Below are 13,289 nucleotides of genomic sequence, written 5' to 3'. Positions count from 1 at the left end.
AATGAGCAAATCAAAGACGGGCTTAATATTCATGGGCTATGCATCAAGACTGGTTTTGTTTCAGAACCATCTGTAGGCAACAGTTTCATCACCATGTATGCCAAGTTTGATGCTTTGGAAGATGCCAAGAAGGCTTTTGATGATATAACTTTTCGGGAGATTATTTCCTGGAATGCTATGATATCTGGATTTGCCCAAAATGGATTCTCACATGAAGCTCTCAAGATGTTCTTATTAGCAGCAGCTGAAACAATGCCAAATGAATACACTTTCGGGAGTGTCTTGAATGCAATAGCTTTTGCAGAGGATATATCTGTAAAGCACGGTCAGCGTTGCCATGCTCATTTACTGAAACTGGGTTTAAATAGTTGTCCTGTTGTGTCAAGCGCGCTTCTTGATATGTACGCGAAGCGTGGGAACATCAATGAATCTGAGAAAGTCTTTACCGAGATGTCTCAGAGGAACCAATTTGTTTGGACATCGATAATATCAGCCTATTCAAGCCACGGTGATTTTGATTCCGTGATGAACTTGTTCCACCAGATGAGAAAAGAAAATGTAGCACCAGACCTAGTCACTTTTCTCTCCGTGTTAACAGCTTGTAATAGAAAAGGTATGGTAGACAAAGGCTATGAGATTTTCAACATGATGATCCAAGACTACAATCTTGAGCCGTGTCATGAGCATTACTCATGTATGGTTGATTTGCTTGGCCGAGCTGGGAGATTAAAAGAAGCAGAGGAGCTTATGAGTGAGGTTCCTGGAGGACCAGGGGAGTCGATGTTGCAGAGCATGCTCGGGTCTTGTAGGCTGCACGGGAATGTTACAATGGGAGCAAAAGTGGCTGAGCTTGCAATGGAGCTGAAACCGGAATTGTCGGGTTCTTACGTTCAGATGTATAACATTTATGCAGAGAAAGAACAGTGGGATAAAGCTGCAGAGATTAGGAGAACGATGAGGAAGAAAAATGTAAGCAAAGAAGCTGGATTCAGTTGGATCGATGTTGGTGACACTGAAGGGTCTTTAACGATGCAAGGTTTCTCTTCAGGGGATAAGTCTCACCCGAAATCTGATGAGATTTATAGTATGGTTGGAATTATTGGATTGGAGATGAATTTAGAGGTAAAGGTTGCAGTTTAGGTCTCTTATTCGTAGTTCTAAAATGTTGTAGTAATAGATCAAAAGTGGAAATGGTAGCTATAGAGATATATATGAACTCACCGAGTGTTTTATTTTTGCACCTACATGCACATTGATTTTGTAAGGACCATGGTAAACCGGTTTAGCATGGTTCTCTGATTTTGACCTCATTGACCAGTTTGATTTATCAGTGGAACACTGTATGATATTCGATGGCCGAACAGAAAATATTATGTAACTATCTTTCAGATCATTTGTCTGAAATATTATGTAACTATCTTTCAGATCATTTGTCTTTTACCTTTGCAAAGACTTGACAATTTCAATACGGGGTTACCCGGCAGTATGTACACCCGAATCCGACTTAGCTAAATCCATACCAAACGAGTTGTCGTAGTTATTTACTTATTTTATACCAAACGAGTTGTACTTGTAGTAATTAGCCCTTTGACATAGGAATTATACTTTAGTTAATTAATACATTGACTTTTCATCTGCTATTATCCAATGCTACACTCAATATAGACGAGTCTAACTTTTGCCATCTATCTCTATAGTAGATAGATCTTCTAAAACTAGCTCAACCATAAAATTGTTATTTTTGTATGAACATCTTTAGGATATAAGAAGTGGACAACTAATGTTTAGGTGAAATAAAAATAGAAAACACTCGGGCAAAAATCAATGTACTTTATAATAGTCTTCAAATTATTGAAATATTTGTTAGGTTCGAATTTGGTTGATATTATTCCCAAACCAAAGGCTTTATACAACATAAATTTTTAAAATACTCCAAAAAGTAAGTAAGAACAGAAAAACAATTGGTTACAAATTTCTCATTCATGAGCCATTTCAAGTTCGCAGACTTTGTATTCTTTCTTTTTAACGAACTCAAGAAAAAGAGAATATGATGGCTTTAAGGTACGAGTTTGGTGTTGTACTCTTACTCACGTCTCTTTACATTTATCATTGTTTAGATTATATTATGAACAAATTAAAATAATATTTTAAAAATTATGTAACTTTGAAATTATTTTTAAGCAACTTATAAAAGAGAGAGGGATGAGGAGAATGTTTACGTCGTCGATAACCTCCTAATGCGGATATTCCCAAACACGTTACCCCACTTGAAAAGCTTGTTTACACTTTCCCTTCCAATATACATTTTCTAATATAATAAATACTTTTGTTTTCCGTCGTTAAAACAAACAAATGTATGACTCTATCAAGTGAAAGTCTTATAATCCAAGCTGATCATTATTGACGACAAATACAACCAAAAAAATAGAACAAAACAGAATGAAATAATAAAGACTCATATTTTGTAAACATAGCTTTTACCAAGTTTCAAACTAAAAAACTAGAATAGAAGACTCCGATGGTGGGTTGAACTTTCAAACTAAACCACCACAGCTTAACAACGTCTTTCTATGTAGTTTCTTTATATATCGAAGATAATTAATACTACTACCTAATTATTGACCAAACAACTAATGTCTAAGCACACATCCAGCAAACAAACAAAAAAAACCCCTGCATGTTGACATTTTTGTATTCAAGGGATTAGACGAATCAGGGGTTTCCCTTGGTTTCAGATAATTTTAATCAATTAGAATTAAAGGCTACAAAATAGCTTTTGATAATAGTGTTATATTGTAAAAATTCCATAAGGTGGACAAATATATTAATTGCGTAACCAAAGGAGATAGACTTGAGTGCACTACTATACATATATCAATTTGTGCAGAATGAAAATAACTGTAAATTAGAAATTAATTCGTTGAAGCTTATAAAAATTAAGGGACGTATCTGTATTATCAAAGCTTTAAAATTACAATCAACGCGCGTGTCCACGCTCTAAGCAAGCGAATTAAAAGCAGAGAAGAAAAAAAAACATTAATCTTTACAAATCGAACCGTCATTAAGATTATGGGTTGTCTCACTATTTCGGGTTCAAAAGATTTTAACTTAAATCCCACGTCACAAAATTAAATTAAAACAATTTTTATTTATTAAAAAAAAAAAACGAAATATATAAATTTCTTAACGCCCAAATTTGTTTCCACATATCTCCATTACCCGAAACCCTAATCCCCAATTTCTCTTCCAATTTGTTTCGATCACGATCTCTGAGAATTCAATCAAGAAAGAAAATTCGAAAGCTTCCAGCGATCAAATTCTCATTCAGACATTACAGAAGGTAATCTCTTTGTTCAATTTTTTTTTTTCCTGGTTGATTGTTTCAATGTTGCTGTTCATCCTTTGATCTCCCCAAAAAAACAAAACTGGATCGCTGTTGTTTTTTTGATTTTATGATTTTTTTGTTATATGTTTTGAAGTAAATTTTGGATTAATCTTGCTTAGATTGTATCTCTTCTGAAAGATCGCGTTTTATTTTTGTTCTTTACGACTAATTTTTATTGATTTTGTTGAAGCTTCTTACGATCTGTGTTCCTGAGTTTATGAATTAATACATCAAGCAATCTGTTTTTAGCGGAGTTTATTTGAAATATGTCTTTTAAGATTGTATCTTCTGTTTTTGTTGTTTGTTAGTCTGAGATAGCAGCGCTAATATATGGAGTTGTTCTGTTCTTGTTGCAGGTATTATTGAGACGACTGAGTGGAACCAATCATGAGATTCAGAAAAGGAAGTCGAGTTGAGGTGTTTACAAACAAAGAAGCACCTTATGGTGCGTGGCGTTGTGCTGAGATTATTTCGGGTAATGGACATACCTACAATGTTAGATATTGCTCTTTTCAACTTGAACACGAGGAGTCTGTGACGGTGAGAGTTCCCAGGAAGATCATTAGGCCCTGTCCTCCACATGTTGATGTTCACAGATGGGAGACTGGTGAACTGGTGGAAGTTCTTGATAACCATTCCTGGAAAGCTGCCACTGTTCGAGAGGTGTTATGTGGAAACTACTATTTGGTTCGGTTACTTGGGACTCCAGCCGAATTTACATTTCATCAAGTTAACCTCAGGGTCCGACAGTCGTGGCAAGATGAGACATGGGTTGCTATTGGAAAGGTAATTTTGTTTATTCCTATGTTTTGCTTTCACTTTCAAAGCTAATGTACCCTTGCTAAGGTCTTTTTTGCTTCATTAGATTTCCACCAGCTTAGTCATCTGACTCTAGGCGGATTCGCGGATGCTATGTTCCCTCTTCCATTTCTAAAATTTTTTGGGTCTGGTTGGAGATGGCAATTTGCATAGTCCCTTTACGATATTGTTTGTTTGGAATAATTTTTAACTATTATGCTAATGAACACGTTGACTAACGGGCTCTGTTTTTTATTTTCTCAGATATCAGGTTCTGTGAAGTCATCCACACTGACTGGATCAGACGTACATCAGAAGCTACAGCCCCATACGAACAGCAAACTCCTCCATGAGCCAAGTGTTGTCTCTGCTAGAGTACTAAAGAGGCCGTCACCCTACAACTGGTCTGAATGTGCTGAATCATGCACAGGAAACCCTAAGAAGATACGTTCATTGGAAAAAGAGGGACAGAAGCACCGATTTTCTGCGCAAAAGGTAGATGCTTTTGCTTGCCGGCCTGAAAATAGATGTGGTAAATCTCACGTGCAAGCTTCCTTTGACAACCACAAAACTGGTTGCTGTCAAATCGTCAGAGTAAGATCAAAAGGGTTTAGTGAGAGTGTTCGTGCAGGAAGCTTAGTCGCTGATGGTTGTTCTGATAGTGATGCTTGCTCAGTTGGTAGTTGTAGTGCTACTAGTTATGATGAGAGTAATATGCCACCTTGTATGCTAGATGACTCTAGTCACCCATCAGACTCATGTAGCAGCGATGCTGAATCTTCTTGTGGCCTCGAGGAAGAAGCAAGGAGGGAACATTCATCAGCTCGTGATGGAGCAAGAAGGTCCTGTAGGTCTGAACTATATACCTACCGCAGTACTTTGGGGGAATTATTTTCTTCTGGTCCCCTAAGTTGGGAGCAAGAAGCGTCATTAACTGATCTTCGTCTTTCTCTTAATATATCAGATGATGAACATTTGATGGAGGTAAGAAACTTGATATCTACTGGTACCCGCAGTCAATTTTGTTAGTATCAATCAGAATTCATTTTTTTCTTTTTGATTCTTATGGTCAAGTCTGATCTACGTGTTTTGGACATACTTTCCTGCAATGTGGAATCAACTGTCATATATTGTTCTTTTCCAGTGGATTTTATACTCTTAAGTGTATAGACAGCAGAATACATGTATGTATGAAAACTCTCATTAGAATGAAAATTTCCGAGGTTCATTTCTATTGCTTTGTCAGATTTCCGTTATTTTCCTTTATTGTAATTCCTGAAGGAAGTTAAAGCAAAATTCATGTATTCATACTCTGAGATGTCATATTTTGAAGGGCTGTCCATATGGTATTGTCTTCTGTATATAAGTTCTGTAATATTTATTTTTACTTTGATTTTATGTTACTCGTTCCGTGTTGACTTGGCACACTTTTGTGTTAAGATGGGTCAATAGTATCAGAAACAGTATTATGTGGATTTTGCTTCAGTGCAATATGAAGTCAGAATGTCTGATCTGTTGAGTGCTCCTACATGTAGCTCTATGAAATGTGTTGCATAAAGGTGTGAGTTTCCTTGTCATCCCTCTGGACATTATTGATTCCCCCCTGCATTTTTCAGGAACAGTGTTGCCTTGTTGGGGGCATGCAGACAGATCTCTTGCTTCTAGAGGTTAACTCTGATGCTGGGGTTTACAACTTCACCCGTGCCCATCTGAATGGTGTAATCCATCCTCAAAACATAACTGACTATTTATGCTGTTATTATCTTGCTGTCTTGATATTGGGGCTTGTTTCAGGTGTCCTGGAGTCGCTTTGTCCGCAGGGCTTGAAAGCTATGCTTTAAGCAGGTTTCTTAGATATGTTTTACACTCTGGTTGGTAATTTTGCTGATAACATGTCGAGATCGAATAGTTTCTCATTTCTCTTTACACTTTACAGTTCACTCGTTATATTTTGCAGTGCTCTCTTTGTGGTATTGTGTCTGCTCTTGTTACTTCATCAGAACTGCATGTTGTAGATCATACGATTTTTAATTTTTTACTAGCTTTGTAAGTAATTCTGATATATAGATTTAGAACAAACTGGTGTTCCAGTTACATAGGTTCTGTTTTCGGTGTTCTTTTCGAAAGGCATAGTCCATGACACTCATTCTTTCTGGAAATCAGCGTTGTGCCTGGTTAAAAGGTAAGTTTAAATTTTGGAGTAACGTTTGGAAGAATTGTATATGCTGTGCTCATCCAGAAAATATGTCGTGAATTGATGTTGAATGATTCCTTATTCTGATTTGTTCTCATGACTTGTTTTCATGGGATTTATCGAGAAGAAAGGGAACACATGCCTGCTTTCTTGCTTAGTTAGTCGCATGTGCATTGTGGAATTCTCCAAGGTCACTCTTCAGATCTCTCCAGGAAAGCTAGTTTTTGACATGGCAGTATGAAACTCCAAAACCGAATTTATTAATTTCACCAAGGTATGTATCATTTGGCAATATGTTTTGCATGTTTTCTTAAGTAAGTGGCCTCCGCATATAATAAAAACGAGTTTCTAATCACCAAGCAGACTATCTTTCAAAAGCAACCTGGCAATACTTGATTTGTTACTCAGAAATATGCCTAATGTTTCAATGGTCATGAAAAGTGATTAGTCGATACAAGAACTTGGAAAGTAAGAACCATATCTTTGTGATGAATGACAAGGATGTTGTTATTACACAAGCCATGAGCTGTCTTTTCTTCTTGTTTTGGTTACTTGCTTGCAATATGACATCTTACTATCTTAGCATCAAATATGAAACTGAAAGTTGACGCCACCCTGGTAACAACTGGCGGCTGGCAGTAAACAAGAAAACAAATTATGAACCTGCAATTTCATTTCAATGTACACATAGATATAATCTTCGCACTTGATGACTAAATTGAATATCTAACTTATAATATCCTGGTTATTTTTTATTGAGATACATTTTGTACAAATTATTTTTTACTGTTAACAATTGTTACTGTAAACTTTGTGAATACTAGGTTGGAGGTGATCTCAAAGTATGATTCCCAAACCACGAAAGTGATTTGAAAGTATGATTCCGAAACTTACATGTAAAGTATAAACCTAATTTTCTAAATCTCTCTGTTCCGGTCATACAATTTAACAAAACTTGACAGTAATAATACGAGTACTATTGGTAGTTTACTTCACCCTTTCAATGAAGAAAAAAAAAAAAAAACAGAGCAAGCTTTGGCATTTATTACGAATTCGAGGGAATAAAGTTGAGTCCTTTTCTGCTCGAACCGGATCGATTCTGCATCCGGTTCGTTCCCCGGCGACAGTCAGCAGCCTCTCTCCACGCCAATGATATACACGTTGACGAGAGTTTCGCTTCTCGGCTCTACCCGTAAGCTACGCTATTCTTCTTCTTCTTCTTCTTCTTCTTGTTTTTCATATGATTCTCTGAGATGTCTCCATCCTCTGTTGAGAAATCTGAGCACATCTGCTCAAAAATTGGGTTTTGGAAACCCTAATTACGGATATCCGATGGGCAATTCTTCACATCACATTGGCGGCGATGTAAATGGGTTTAACGTTGGGTTTCACCAGAATTCATATGAGCAGAGCTTAAACCCAGAAACTTGCCCTGTTTCTGGGCAGAATCCGAGTAGGGTTTATCAAAACTGTTCCAACGGATACAATCAGAACCAGAATAGGAGTTATGGGGAAAGTAGTGAAACTTTTAACCAGAGACAACAACATTGGCAAAGTAGTTGCTCTTCGTATGGTACTGGCAGTGGTGTTCTTCTACAAGAGAATGCTGGTAGTGGTAGTAATCATTTTCAGCAAGATTATAGTGGTCATAACTCGTTGGAAGAATTGGATGCGATTTGCAGAGAAGGGAATGTGAAAACTGCGCTTGATATCATTCAATCATGGAGAAATGAGGGTTATTTTGTGGATTTACCCAGACTTTTGTGGATAGCAGAGCTTTGTGGGGATGCACAAGCTTTACAAGAAGCCAAAGTTGTTCATGAGTTTATCACTTCTTCCGTTGGGATTTCAGATATCAGGGCCTACAACTTGATAATAGAAATGTACTCTGGTTGTGGCTCTGTGGAAGATGCATTAACCGTTTTCAATAGTATGCCTGTGAGAAGCTTAGAAACTTGGTGTGCTATTATTAGGTGTTTTGCAAAGAATGGGCTAGGGGAAGATGCCGTTGATATGTTCACTCGTTTTAAAGAAGAAGGGAACAGACCCGATGGTGAGATATTCAAAGAGATCTTCTTTGCGTGTGGTTTTGTTGGTGATATTAACGAGGGACTGTTGCACTTTGAGTCGATGATCAAAGAGTATGGAATTATCCCTTCTATGGAACATTACGTGAGTCTTGTTAACATGTTGGCGGCACCTGGTTATTTAGATGAAGCCTTGAGTTTTGTTGAATCGATGGAACCACATGTCGATTTGTGGGAAACACTGATGAATCTATCAAGGGTTCACGGGGATGTAATGCTTGGCGACCGGTGTCAAGATATGGTTGAGCAGCTTGATGCAAGTAGATTGAACAGAGAGTCAGGGGCGGGTCTTGTACCGGTCAAATCATCAGACTTGATAAAAGAAAGGTTACAGAGAATGGCGAAAGAGCCAAAGCTTGGAATTGGACCTATGGCAGCTGGAGATATTTCTCGTCTAGAGAACAGAGAATACTATATGGCGTTGAAGAGTTTACATGAGCATATGGTAGAAAGTGGTTATGTACCCGAGTATAAAATTGCATTGCACGACGTGGACCAAGAGAGCAAAGCCGAAAACCTTTTTAATCATCACGAGAGGCTCGCTTTCGTCTGGAAGTTTCTCAACACTCCTGTGCGATCTGAAATACGAGTCCTGAAAAATTTGCGTGCTTGCGTTGATTGCCATAACGCACTGAAGTTGATGTCGACAATAGTTGGGAGAGTGTTGATTTCTCGAGATGCAAAGAGATATCACCATATGAAAGATGGTGTTTGCTCTTGTGGAGAGTACTGGTAACATGTTTAAACACACAGGACCAAAACATATTTGGGGTTCGTATGGTTTTCTTGATTAATTTCATTAGTATTCTTTGCAGAATGTTTTCTGTTTCGCTATTCACAAATCAATGGTTCGTTTTTATCTTCATAAAAATTCAATAGTAAGATTGACCAGAGTAACTCGAGTATTAACATTAACATATAAGTTAATGAACAAACTTAAAATCATAAACTTTATATTCCGAGCAAAACAATCGCATACGAACGCCACTGCTCCGCCGAACCCTCCTGCTCAACTAGAGTGACCACCATTATCCATTAAACAACAACATAAAAGAAAAACACAGTGTCGACGACACTGTGTCGTCACTCATTTTCTTGTGTATAACTCGCCGCCGCAACAAGCTCACGGCCTCCGAGCACTGAGAAGCTTAACGTCGTCGATCACCGGACCACACAAGCTCGAGAAATCATCGTTTCTCATGGCGTAAAACGTACTGTAGAACATAACTCTAGTCCGAACCGAGACAGCTACGAATCTCAGCGAAGCTCTCCTGAATCCTCCTTTCCCCTTAGATTCGTAAGGGACTTTGATGGTGTCTTTCCCTGCGAAAGCTTCGACGATCATAGATCCAGCACATGCATTGCTTGCGTCTCCGACAGCGAAGGAGAGTACGTACGTTTTCCCGGGGATAGTGCGGACAACTTGTGCAACAGCGCTCTCTTTACCAGCGACGAGTTCGACGGCACGACGGCCTTGAGGAACGGAGAAATGATCTGAGTCGATGTATTTGACTGCTTTAAGAGACTCGACCATCCAACCAGGTAAAGGAGAGTGGTCGTCGATGGAGTTTGGTGGGATCAGAACACCAGAGGTTGTGTTTGGTAAAACCCATGGACCTTCTTCGAATCCTCCGTTCTTTAGTATGTTCTCTGTAATAAAACCCCACAAGTTTTAGATATTTCCGTATTTGACCCATAAGTATATTTTTCATCAAAATCAGACCCCCAAAAAAACAAACTCACTATTGGTGGGACGAGGAGGGAAAAGGGCCCTCATAGCAACACCATCAATGAGAGGTCCACAAGCAGGATCTTCCTCAACACCTGGATTATGTATCACTATATCTGCGTAGTCACTTTGGGCCTTAAAAGCCCACGAATATAAATCCCAACCCGAGCTACTATACACGGTTTGGATCGGCATTACTGCATGGTGAGGAGCCACGGAAACGTTTAACCGCTCGTCTTGTGCGCATGTTCGAGCAGCACTGAACGTGATCGAATAGTAAGACCCTTTTTTGACGCTGATTTTTTGTTTGATTGAGGCTTCGTTTCCTAGACGCACTGCGAATGCGCCTTTAGGCACGACAAGGATCATGTCTCCTTGTTTTTGTCCTGAGGGAATGTACTCGACGAACCCCGACAGTTCCCAGTTTGGGATTGCTGCTTTGTTGATCACTTGTGTTCCTTTCATGTCCGAGTGTCGTGGACCTAGTTCGAAGTCACCGTTTGGTAGTAGTCCTGTTTTGTTATTAACAAAAACAAAAACAAAACTGTTAGGGTTCTGTTGTGAGATTTGGTTTTTAAATTATGATTTGTGAAATTTTTTTATTTTTGTAATTCTATTCTGATTAATATATTGATCAACTTGGATTGTATTTTATTACGTAAGGGTCGTTACGATAAACAACAATGATTCAATTTTTGGTAGGAAGATTAACAATGATTCTAGTTAAACACATTTTCGGTTTTTGTTAAACATGGGAATGTTTTAATGAATAATTGATTTGTTATCTTAGAAGTTACATCTATGATTAAACAACTGAGTGTATAACAATTCAGTAGAAAGCTGGGGTATGAAAATACTAATATTATTATATAAAAAAAGTAAGAACATGTTACTGATGGGAAGGTGAGAGTAATTGAATGATGCATTTATTGACAAAACACCATGTGCATTTACAGATCTGTTTCGCCAAAGCATTCAACATGTTCTTCAAGCTACGTAGATCATCATTTTTCATGATTTGTGTGCAATATCAATTAAATTATTTTGACAAACGCTAGTATGAATCAAACTGTACAAATTTTCGAGAAATGGATTTCTGTGATACTAGATTTGTTTTTGGAACTTAAGTTGTATATATGTATCTTAAAAGATATTTGAAGAATAGCCTAGTATATATAGAAAATACAAGAATGCAAGATTTTGTATAAAAATGAAGAATTAATGAAGGACTTACCATCTTTGAAGCAAAAGGCAACGTAGAAGAATGAGTGAATTAGAAGAAGCACTATCACTCTCGTCTCTTTCATTTCTTTTGAAAATTTTCTACCCCAATAATGTTATATATAAACTTTTAACCAAATTAAAAGCTGTAAGGAGAGTGAGCGAGAGAAGGAATGTTTAGTGGGAGTGGAAGAGAACGAGGAGGAGAGTGCTCTTATATGCAACGTTGTGCAACAAAAAGCCCCTTGTCTATATTTAAACTACGGCTTTGCCACTAGAGACTTGTGTCGGAACAACATTGGTCCTGTTTTTATATTCATCGTTCCTTGGAAATGGGTTACTTTTTTCTTAGAAGGTTTGACTAGTTAAATAACACTGTCGATTTTTTTGTTTGATTGAATAATTATCGCCAATGAACAAGATTTCATCTTAATTCTAGCATTGCAAAGGAAATATGATCGCTAATCTAAAAAATCGTGATTTCATCATATAATTGTAATTGAATTTTTCTTTTTGTTACATAACCCAAAAATAGATTAAAGAGGAACAACTATGAGGGTGTTACAGATCTAACTGCGATATGGAAAATGATAATTATGTGAGTAATGGTAATATAATTGCGGGAATGAAGAGGACAAAAGCTGTGGGACAATGTGGTCTCTCACATGCCTTTTTCACATTGGTTCTCGCATCGCCACACAAGATAAAGTTGCTTATGTTCTGAGTTATCATATCACATACACATAACGAATAATAGATTATTATTTTTAAAAAATAAGTCCGAATCAACGAAGCAGTTGCTTCAATAGCTTGATCTGTGTGCCAAATCCATAGCAAGGAATATGGCTCAAGTTTTTTCATGGGTTTGGTCGGTAACTTTTCAACCGCAGTTGGAATTTAATTGTTAGTGTCGTTAAACGCATCACATGAGCGCCAAAAATCTCAAGTGTAAAGTGTAAACCATGCGGACTCTTTTTTTTTACCTTAATCTTTTTTTTACTTAAATAATTTTAACAAATAATGGCCCTAGCTCTCCGATCCAAATTTTAAGTAGTCTTTTTCCAACCTTTATTTTTTTATCATGTGCTTTCTTAGATTTAGTCTGCACATTTGTCGGGTCAATAATCATCGATATTCTTGAACCAAACTAAACAAAACCATATGATGAACATGATCAACATAATCACAGTTCACAAATATCTAAGCATATTGGATTTTGGAAAATATATACCACTATATGCAACCATCACTATATTATTAGAAGATAATGAAAATCGACTTCTTCGTTGTAATGTACAGGATATTTATCAAAAACTTTGGCCGGACTTGTAGGCTTGTATAGCATGAGGACTAAATGCATGTATATACAATTCAAAGTGAGAAGAGAAGGTATATGTTATCTTTATTAAATTACAAGATTATGAGAAAATTGTACCCAAAAAATGAGTAACTAAGTCGTAGTCAACGATATTCTGAAAAGGATTTATCCTTCGCTCGTCGTCAATTGCAAAATTTGATCCACAAACATATATAAATACGTAGAGCGGAATGATATTAAAAGAAAATTGAAGAATAATCGAATTATGTCTGCAGCGTCAGAATTAATGGATCGCTGCAAGAAAGGCCACCGACTCTCTTAGCGGTGCTTTTATTGCACAAATTATTGTACTAAAAACATATTGCGTGCGTTTTTATAAATACATTCACATGCACTGTGTATCATATTATAGATATATCTTATATCTTCTTTCTTTTTTTAACATGCATTTGTTTATACTAATATGTTTTCTGGGATAAATTGTTGCTGGCACTGGCATGTTCCATTAAGCAACAACCATGTTTAAAATTTATGACTGGAGTTGATGGTCTCTAGTG

General features: G+C 37.2%; 4 protein-coding genes across 8 annotated transcripts in view; 3 read left to right on the top strand and 1 right to left on the bottom strand.

Annotated features, from left to right (window-relative positions):
- Positions 1-1,354, top strand: part of LOC104720016 (pentatricopeptide repeat-containing protein At4g32430, mitochondrial-like) — a 2,983-nt gene extending 1,629 nt beyond the window's left edge. The window contains exon 3 of the mRNA XM_019230654.1: positions 7-1,354. Coding sequence (XP_019086199.1) covers positions 7-1,140 — 1,134 coding nt within the window. The 3' untranslated portion in view covers positions 1,141-1,354. The remainder of the gene's footprint in view (positions 1-6) is intronic.
- LOC104716934 lies at positions 3,181-6,736 on the top strand. Of its 5 annotated transcripts, XM_019231113.1 has the most exons (7): positions 3,182-3,340; positions 3,742-4,171; positions 4,448-5,167; positions 5,800-5,901; positions 5,978-6,054; positions 6,141-6,365; positions 6,505-6,736. In XM_019231113.1, the coding sequence occupies exons 2-5, from the start codon at positions 3,773-3,775 to the stop codon at positions 6,008-6,010; spliced, it is 1,254 nt and encodes a 417-aa protein (XP_019086658.1). In that variant the 5' UTR covers positions 3,182-3,340; positions 3,742-3,772; the 3' UTR covers positions 6,011-6,054; positions 6,141-6,365; positions 6,505-6,736. The 5 variants fall into 5 exon arrangements, with proteins under 5 accessions (XP_019086656.1, XP_019086658.1, XP_019086657.1 ...); XM_019231111.1 differs by having other exon boundaries at positions 3,181-3,340; positions 5,800-6,054; XM_019231112.1 differs by having other exon boundaries at positions 5,978-6,365.
- On the top strand, positions 6,564-9,277 carry LOC104716935 (pentatricopeptide repeat-containing protein At4g32450, mitochondrial-like). Its single transcript, XM_019231104.1, has 2 exons — positions 6,564-6,651; positions 7,202-9,277. Exon 2 carries the CDS (start codon positions 7,527-7,529, stop codon positions 9,198-9,200), a length of 1,674 nt encoding a protein of 557 aa, XP_019086649.1. The 5' UTR covers positions 6,564-6,651; positions 7,202-7,526; the 3' UTR covers positions 9,201-9,277.
- Positions 9,349-11,636, bottom strand: LOC104716937. Its single transcript, XM_010434416.2, has 3 exons — positions 11,428-11,636; positions 10,208-10,705; positions 9,349-10,114 (listed from the first exon to the last, which is right to left on the bottom strand). Exons 1-3 carry the CDS (start codon positions 11,498-11,500, stop codon positions 9,588-9,590), a joined length of 1,098 nt encoding a protein of 365 aa, XP_010432718.1. The 5' UTR covers positions 11,501-11,636; the 3' UTR covers positions 9,349-9,587.

The sequence above is a fragment of the Camelina sativa genome, chromosome 10 (assembly GCF_000633955.1).
Source record: "Camelina sativa cultivar DH55 chromosome 10, Cs, whole genome shotgun sequence".
Classification (NCBI taxonomy): domain Eukaryota; kingdom Viridiplantae; phylum Streptophyta; class Magnoliopsida; order Brassicales; family Brassicaceae; genus Camelina; species Camelina sativa.
The sequence above is the reverse complement of the archived record's forward strand: the minus strand, read 5'-3'. Positions and strand labels throughout refer to the sequence as shown.